Source organism: Malaclemys terrapin, chromosome 1, assembly GCF_027887155.1.
Source record: "Malaclemys terrapin pileata isolate rMalTer1 chromosome 1, rMalTer1.hap1, whole genome shotgun sequence".
Taxonomy (NCBI): Eukaryota; Metazoa; Chordata; order Testudines; family Emydidae; genus Malaclemys; species Malaclemys terrapin.
Window position 1 is genome coordinate 185137569 of NC_071505.1, and position 9626 is coordinate 185147194.

At 44.2% G+C, this 9626-nt stretch overlaps 1 protein-coding gene across 4 annotated transcripts in view; it reads right to left on the minus strand.

The window, feature by feature from the left end:
- APP (amyloid beta precursor protein) overlaps nt 1–3634 on the minus strand; it is a 316779-nt gene extending 313145 nt beyond the window's left edge. For 3 of the 4 annotated variants that reach the window (XM_054047642.1, XM_054047629.1, XM_054047622.1), the window contains exon 1: nt 3442–3634. In XM_054047642.1, coding sequence (XP_053903617.1) covers nt 3442–3501 — 60 coding nt within the window. In that variant the 5' untranslated portion in view covers nt 3502–3634. The remainder of the gene's footprint in view (nt 1–3441) is intronic. The other variant, XM_054047635.1, reaches the window with a different exon arrangement.
- Nucleotides 3635–9626: the final 5992 nt, after the last annotated feature.

The window sequence follows — 9626 nt, forward strand, 5'->3', positions numbered from 1 at the left end:
TGCTCCAGATGAACAAAACTAAATGTATTAGATATTCAATTCAATGATTCCACAGAGTTTAAAATCATCAAATTTTGGTGTAGACCCATTTATAAGCCAACTCCCACTCTTTGATGCTTCACTTTTTTACCAAAAATATTCGGCTTATGAACAGGTATATCACTTGTTCAGACTCATGACATTTTTGCTTAATAGAGCTTACATTCTTCAACACAAGTCAGTCACACGGGATGAAACAAAAAAGTTACTTAAACAAGTATAAGGTCAGTGCACTAGTAATAAGGACTGCATTTTTTTTAAATGTTTCAAGAACCCTTAATATATCTGGATAAGATAGGTATTCTCCTCAATATGCCATTTCAAATAATTTCTCCTCCTTGTCCTAACATCTACTTCCCCCTCTCCAACTCCCACCCCAAAAACATAGGACAGGGAAGATTTCTTAAACAAGAACTGCAGGAATTTCTGCTACTTTATGAATTCCAAAAGCAATTTTAAACTGTAGGAGAAAAACTTCTATTCCTAGAAGAAAGATGTTAAAAGACTCAAAAGCAAGCAGCAAACTCTCAGATAGGAGCAAACAGCCATTTCAACTGAGGTAAATTCTGTCTTCTCCAACTCACCCTCTCTCCCCAACTTCTTCCATCCTCACGTGTTTCTGATAATACACTGAAGTAACTCATTAAAAATACTATAGTATCAGGTTTGCACAGGTATATTTTTGACCATATGAAGATAATTTAAGGCCTTTTCCTATGCTGAATGCTATTAAAAACAAAATGTCTACAATGCCTGGCAATTAAACTCAAATTACATTGCAAATTCCATGTAATATGGGTTACTGAATAAAACAGGGACTCTCTGCAAATACAATGATATTCTTGATTTAAAGAATTATTTCAAGACAAAGTGACATGCTGAAAATGCAGAATATCGCTCTTCAGCAGATAGCACTAAAAAGATGGGTGAGGGAAGGGCTCCTAAAACTGGATACAATTAATCTTTCCCATAGAAACAAAACTGATATAAAATCCGAGTTCCTGATTCTACAAGCACTTATACATGTGAGCGGGACTACTCTTGCAGTCTTCATGGAGAATTATTCACATGCATAACTGTTTGCAGGATCAGAGCCCAAGACAGTATTTTAGCAAAATAAAGATGCCCTCTTCTTCTACCTCCTGTTTTCTGTCTCTATGTGTAACCTTATTTTAGTTTTCAGCTAATAGCACCTAGGTGGAGATTTAATTCATTCATATTTAAAACAATATTGGATTGAATCAAGTTGACAGAATCCAAACCATTTAAAAATTAATCCTGCAAGCTTCCCTGAGATTACTCTCAGTTGTAAGACCTACACTCCGCAGGAAGTGTTTACAAGACCAGACCCTGAATCTAAAGCTTTCATTTTAAACCCATGTAACAATGTCAACGTTTGAGTTCTATGTATTTTCTTATTAACTATTTCAGGAGAAGTTTAAAAAAAAAAAAAAAGTGTTCCTGCCTCATCTCATCTACGGAGAGTAAGCTATTCTGAAGGGCCCCCCTGGGAAATAAAGATTCGTGGTTCATTGCTGAAGGACAGTCAATAGGTTTTTGCTTGACTGTTTAGACTGCGCTTGCTGTTTGTTTTTATTACACTCCCATTCCTTGAATTCCTCCTTCCTAGCAAGGCATTAATTGCTTTATTCAGAGAGGGAGAACCTGTGCCTTTGAAGGAAAGGTTTGAAAAAAAAAAAAGAACAGAAAAAGATCAGAAGATGACTCTGTCCTGATTTTGTATGAAGGGGAGCAACCAAGCTGCACCTGCATTTGTTACCCACTAAGACTCATTGTGTATACAATAAACCCTATTTAAGAAATTAAGTTAAGATTCCTTCTCTCTTTTCAGAACCTCCTCAATTCCGAAGGAGCTAAGACATATTAAATTCTTCTTTCTACCCATCCACAGTTCCCTTCACAGGGAGCATCTACAAAAGCTCAGCACAACAGCAAAGCTGTCAGACCTTTGCTAACCTGTGTGCATGGTGCTGGGATGTTTTTCACAAGGGAACCCTCCCCTCCCTGGAATTACATGGCAATAATTAAGAAGGGAGAGGGAGGAAAACAGAAAGTTACCGTAGGGAAAGAAGAGTACACGAGGGTATTAGTTTTAACGGGGACTGGGTGGCGGCCCCCCAACATTGTGCTGGGTGTTTTTCCTACTCGCAGGCATGGCCATGTTGCATGCAGCACTGGCTGCCTGCTGGGCAGGGACATGAATGGAAGCGAGAGTTGTTAAACACCTAGCGGTGGGGGGATTTCTCCCGGCTGCAGCTTTCATGACAGCCTGTCTTTGCTGCACTGCAGAGGCGCCATCTTCTCGCTCTTAATCTCCGCTCGCCCCAACCCTGCCGGCACCGGGCCCTATACCCGCCCGGCCGAGAAAACCCCCCACAGCCCGGCTCCACACGCGCGGGTCCAGCGCCTTCCCCCTGCAAAGCCGGGAGAAGGCGTCTCCTCCCCGCCCACCCCCCAGCGGATGTCCCTTGCTCCCAGCCCACCTGAGCAGAGCCCGGGGGCATGAAACCTCCCTGTTCCTCGCCAGGAGCAGGCGGAGGTAAGGCAGCCTCTCCGCGGGGACCCGGCCCGCAGAGGCCGGGGAAGGCGCAGCTCCGCCCGGCGGAGGCGCCGAAGCTTTGTTTCCCGGGGGCTGGGCAGGAGGGGATTGCCCGGGCGCCGCCGCAGCGCGCGGGCTCCAGGAGCAGGCGCCTCCCCGGGGACCCTGCCCTGCGAGGGACACTCGCCCCCCGCTACTCATCGCCTGCATCACGGAGGGGTGGGGGGAGCTCTCTCCTGCCCTCCCCCCCACGGGGGCAGCGCCGCCGAAGTTAGCCAGGAACAAAGCGCCGGGCGTTGCTCCAAGCTCCCCAGCGGTCCGTGCGCCGCGGGGCATCTCCGCCCCAGAGGATGCACGATTGTTCCCGCTGTCCCCGCCGAGGAGGAGTATCCCGGCCCCAGTCCACCCCCCCCCCCCCCGGGCAAGGGGCAGGCATTGCCGTACCACCCTCGGGCGATGTCTCCCGCACCCCCGGGGCGGAGAGCTTGCACACAATGAAACCCAGCAGCAAGCCGGAGGCGCGCAGGGGCTGCGGTCGGTGCACGGCACTTCGCAGCCTGCTCCCCCCACCCCCTTTTGTTCCCTGCACTGCTCAGCTGGAGAAGCCCATTGTTCAGCGGTGGGAGGGGAGCCTGGCCACGGAGCGGGGGGGTGGATGGGGCAGCCCAGCCCCTCCTTTCGGGAGACAGGCAAGGCTCCCTTCGCCCACCTTTGCGGCGCCTGGATGTGGCCGAGCCCTCCGGCTACAGGGGCGGCTCTGGGCTCTCCGCAGACAAAGGCTCCGGGAAGCCGAGCAGGAGGGAGGAGAGTGGCAGCCCCCCGCCCGCCTGCCTGCCCCTTACCTCGACAGCCCGGGCCGTGCAGGAGCAGGCCAGCAGGAGGAGCGCTAAATGGGGCAGCATCGCCTCGGGGGGACCAGCGAGGTGACGGGGGTCTGGCTGTAAATCCGCGCGCTCGCTGCCAGCCGCCGCCGCTGCCGGGGAATCGGACTGAGCTGCGGCAGCACCAGCCGAGCTCCGGCGCGAGCGCGAGTCAGCTGATATCCCAGCCCACCCAGAGCCGCGGCAGAGGCAGCGCACACACCCCGGGGAGACCCCTAGCGGAGGCCCGGGGAAAGCGCAGCCAGCCGGCCCGGGCCCTAGCAAACTCCCTGCCCGCCCAGGCTCGCAGCCACAGAGCACAGTGCACGCCCGTCTGTGTTCCCCCAGATGGGAGGGAGCGGGGCCTCTGTGCGTGAGAGCAGTGTCAGATCCACTCCTCTTCTGTATTTCCTGCAGGATCCAGGCGGGAGTTATTTTTAAGGACGGCAAACTGCCTTTCTGTTGCGATGTGGGAGATACCTAGCTCTGCCTCCCTCGCATCACCCGTCTGGTGAGATTGCTGCCAGACCCGCTGCTTGTGCCACAGCCAGAGGTGCACAACACATCATTGTAACGAAATTAAATCCAAATAAAAGACACACTTTGCTAGCTGCTCATGTCGGAGGGGCAGTTCTTTATGTCCTGGAGCCCATCTCCTAGGACGTAGAGTTCAGGCATTAAACTGATGCTGGATTTGTATTAATGCTTTGTAACTAGAACATGTTTTTACCTGCTCTGGGACCACTGATATCTTCTTTGCTCCGAAAGCTATTGTAATTCTCTGCCTGCAGCAGTTTTTGCTGATATCTTTTACAGAATGTCCATATGCCTATGGGTACTTTGTTGACTGATCAGTCATCCCTGTTTTAAATATATATAAAATGTGCAGAGATAACCCCCAAAATGCTTGTGAAGTCTCCACGAACACACATTCACAAGTTAACTGCAGGTTATTTGGAGAAATTTTGCTCTTCATTCATTTTTTTACAAACTGGCTAGTTGTCATATTAAACTAGTCTCTTCAAATATTGATAAGTTATACCATGATCTAACGACCTTATTGGGGTGCTAGATCCTGTAGGTAAGCACAGGTTCAATTCCCTAGACCCCAGTCCTACAAACACACAAGAACAAGGCCAAAATTCTACAACTGATACCTTGTAGGTGGATAGCTGTACCCATAAGGGGGCACCATTGCTTACTACTAATTACAGCATCTGTGCTTGAATTTATAGGATGACTCACATGAGTAAAGCTAGGCACAGGTATAAGTGCTTGCAGGATTGGGGCCCAAGACCCATATATGATGAAAAAGTATTTTCTTGCTGCCTCAACAGAATTAATATTGTATAATACAATGTGTATAATAAATCTACAAGGAAGCCTAAATGGATAATCTTTATCATAGTTTCACACTGAAATGTGTGAAAGTTAGAAAAATTGCATATTTTGTTGTGAAGTTATCTTCAACCACATACAGTTTCAAAAAAACCAAGTGATCCATTCAAAATTAATCCTATTTTTAATAAACCCCTATCCCCAAAGCCCACAAAAAACAATTTTATAGTGTTTTTCAAATTTAGAAGCAAATGTTTTGTACAACCATTATCTTTATCAAATTTCATGTTCATTTCAAGAGTTTTCTTATTGTTGTAAACCATCAATACTGGCGATCTCCCTCTATGACATAATGCAGGTATATGGGCTTAAAAATTGTCAATGGTTTCAGCTTGTTTAAATTGCAATTTAAAATCTCTGGGTGTGACCATGCTTCCCCAAATCCATACACAGACCTTCTGCCTGCATATCTCCTCTTTCTCACAGACGGGAGCTGCCTCTGCAACAGTGTCCACCCACTCCTCTGGATCTTCCCTCCTCCTCCCCCCCACCGAGAGTCCAGTCCATAGGTCCAGAATCAACATAGGGTGGAGAAGTGGCCAGGCCAAATGAAGGGAGCCACATAATTTATCCCTACCTCCTGTATATGGAAAAGATGTTAATAGAGCCTGTGGCTGTAGTGTCCTTTCTGCTGTTTCTATACTGAAGTTGGTATCTATCCCCTTTTGAGGTAAAGTTGAAGCTCTGCTGCCAGAGCCTCATCTTTATCAAAGATCAAGGCCAGAGCCACAGAGCTGGCACACAGGCAAAGGGCCTCTCAGTGGATGGTCTTGGATTCATGTGAATCCATACGATTTGTGGGTGGGCCTTTCGAAGAGCAAAGCCCGCCCACTGATTGAACAATCAGAGACTTTGCAAGAGGACCCTCATGGCATTTTCTGCCTTCCTGGGCCATACTACAAGATAAGGGATTTAGCCAGGAATGAGCTTTAGTACCTATGCTCCAAACTATGGAACATGGTCCCTGTATTTTACTCTGTGAGATATACACTCTAATCTCATCTTGATAAACAAGTGTTAGATTAGCTACATTAGGTTCAGCTATTATATGCTTATCAATTAATTATTTTACACAAGCCAAACAACACATACACACCCTCGCATCCCACCCCTCCAGATATATGCCACATGAGTTTAACTGAAGCATTCTATAAGATGGATAGATACAATAATAAAATATATCAACTCCACAGGTTTATTTCAGATTCAAGCACATACATTTAGAAGGCAGTTTAGCCTCATACAAATATGAACCTTCTCACGCAAACTAATGAGCAGGCAGTACATGGAGGGACTCACTGGGCTTTTGGGAATTGCTCTGATAACACTTGCTGATTTCAGTGATCTCTGGCAGGTAGATAGCAGATAAGATCCTACACAGATTTGCAGTGTCCAACAGCTATATCTAACATACACACAAACACATGCACATAGTAAGTCATTGTATGCAGAGTGGTTGTAGCCATGTCAGTCCCAGGATATTAAAGAGACAAGGTGGGTGAGGTAATATCTTTTATTGGACCAGCTTCTGTTGGTGAGAGAGACAAGCGTTTGAGCTTACACAGGATTCCATCCTGAGAAGGATAATGATATGGGGCCTAACACCTGAGGAAGGGAACTCAGAGAGAAATCAAAGTTGCAGCTAAGCATGACACATGTATTGTATTCACATTTACAGCCAGTCCACACCTGTCCAACCCAGCAATGTTAGTTTATAATATAGTATAAGGAAATATAAAGTTAGCAATACTGAAAGGCAATAACAACTGCGAGCCCTTTTAGTACTAGTTTAGAGTGCTACAGAATTTGCAGATGACCTGCAAAGGGAAAGAAAATGTGCTCATCACTTTTCTTCCTTCTCCTTCATGGTATATAAAGAAGGCCTGAAAGATTTTTTCCCCCTCCATTAGTTTTTTAGAATAGATATTCAGGTTCGGTCTAGTCTAGAAAACTCTAAGATAACTGGGGAACTAATGAAATTATCACATCAAGAGACTGAAAGTTGAGCAACTGAGCAAGGGCGAATGTGCACAGGTGATACTACAAAGTGGGAAGGGCTGTAGTAGGCTCTGATTAAATGTTAATTCTTTGGAGATGACTACTGAACATGCTCAGAAGTGATTTTTTTAAATTGCTTAGCTTTCTTAGCCAACTTTATTTTCATAGCAGGTTGTGGATATACCATTTATATGCCACGCTTCATAGTTTGACTGTTTTGAAGTGGTGTGCCTTGTTTCTCTGAGTCACATTGATTTACAGTAAAAATATATAACAACAATATATTAAGATATAAATATTGTTGCATATAGACAACCCTCCCCAACAAAACAAATAATAAACACATTTTTTTCATTGAACTTTCTAAGAGAACAAAAGGCTCTTATCCAAAAAGCTCAGAGCCTTGCCATTACTTAAAATCATATACAATATTGTACAGCAGGGGTCGGCAACCTTTCAGAAGTGGTGTGCCGAATCTTCATTTATTCACTCTAATTTAAGGTTTCGCATGCCAGTAATACAGTTTAATATTTGTAGAAGATCTCTTTCTATAAGTCTATAATATATAACTAAACGACTGTTGTATGTAAAGTAAATAAGGTTTCTAAAATGTTTATGAAGCTTCATTTAAAATTAAATTAAAATGCAGAGCCCCCCGGACTGGAGGCCAGGACCCGGGCAGTGTGAGTGCCACTGAAAATCAGCTTGCGTGCCGCTTTCGGCACGAGTGCCATAGGTTGCCTACCCCTGTTGTACAGTATATTAAAACATTCCAATTGGCTTCACACCCTAACAAAATCCATATATAGCCAATAGTAAACAAGTAAACCAATACTTCATTCTACCCCTTCTACACCTTCACTCCCACAAAATGCCAGGGGCAAAAAACAAAATAAAAACAGATGGGTTTTGCTTTGTGCCCATAAGTCGAACAGATATGGGCTATTTCAGCCTTGGGAGAAAGGAGTGATGGTTAAATATCTACTCCCTCTCCACAGAAAAAAGAAAATACAAAATAACAGCTGAAGGGAGACAGGGTGGTTGTTAGAAAATATACTATAGTGGCTCAACACTTAAAATATTCTATTATTTTAATATCAGACAGTAGACTGTCAGTGAGGCCTATTTTTCCCTTGATGCTTGCCAAAATCTCACATCAGAGAATTATAAAAGCAGGAGTCATACATGAATTCTGAAGGCAGAATGACCTCTTGTGCCTGGATTCGATTAAAATACTTCCAGATGTCTTCACTGTGCCCCTTTAATTGTGCAGTGTGCATAACATTTCCTTATATCTGCTGACTGATATCCAGTCAGGTGCAAATCATGGTGACTTATTCTCTCCCCTGTTATAAAATTATCCCTCATGCTGCTATTAGCCCCATTCCCAACTATATTTTATTCACATTATAGATGCTTCTTCAGTCAACTTTAAGTATAGGGCAGATGTAGCTAATACCTTCATTGAGATGACTTCAGTTGTTCTCAGGATGAGTAGAGGGCTCTAAGTCAGAAGACCTGGGTTCTGGTCCAGACTCTGCCACTGACTCATTGTCTTATCTTACAGTCACTTAACTTCGGTGTCCCTCATTTTCTCCACTGGGAATTATAATGCCCACCCTCTTTTGCAATTCACTTAGAGAAAATAAATGCACTAAGTTAGTATTTTCAAATTAATTTAAGGGAGATAAATTCCCAAATCCCATTGAATTTAAATAGGATTTGAGTGCCTAACTCCCTTAGGCTCATTTACAGTCCCAGCCTGTATTATTATTTCTCCACAGCTCCAAAAATGTAGGGGAAAATTTCTAAGTACATTTCAGACCTGTCCAACAGAATTTCTTAACAGCACAGAATTCATTGTAATTGAAATCCCATACAATTTATGCTGGCTCTTTAACTGTTACAATTATAAATTAATCTACTTGCCATTGTGTAACTATCTTTCAGAAACAGTTTCTTGGAGGTCAGAAAGTACAGGGGTAGTGGCAGGGTGGCTAATGGGAACAAGAATATGGAGGTAGAAATTATCATATCCAAAGTGGAAGTCAAACTCAAACAGCTTAATGGGCCTAAATCGGGGAGCTGGATAATCTCCATCCAAGAATATTAAAGGAACTGGCAAGTGAAATTGCAAGTCCAATAGCAAGGATTTTTAATGACTCTGTAAATGTGGGGGTTGTACCCTACCTATGACTGGAAAATTGCTAATATAGTTCCTATTTTTAAAAAAGGGCAGGGGGGAAGTGATCCAGGAAACTACAGGCCTGTTAGTTTAACCTCAATTGTATTGGAACAAATTTTGAAAGAGAAAGTAGTTAAGGAGATAGAGGTGAATGGTATTCGGGATAAAAAACAACATGGTTTTACAAAAGGTAGATCGTGCCAGACCAACCTGATCTCCTTCTTTGAGAAAATAACTGATTTTTTTATACAAAGGAAATTCAGTAGATTTAAACTACCTGGATTTCAATAAGGCATTTGATACAGTTCCACACGGGAAATTAATAGTTAAATTGGAGAAGATGGGGATTAATATGAGAACTGAAAGATGGATAAGGAACTGGTTAAAGGGGAGACTACAACGGGTCATACGGAAAGGTGAACTGACAGGCTGAAGGGAGGTTACTAGTGAAGTTCTTCAGGTATCAGTCTTGGCACCACTTTTATTTAATATTTTTATTACTGACCTTTGCACAAAGAGTGGGGGTGTGCTAATAAAATTTGTGGATGACACAAAGTTGGGAGGGATAGCCAATACAGAGGAGAAC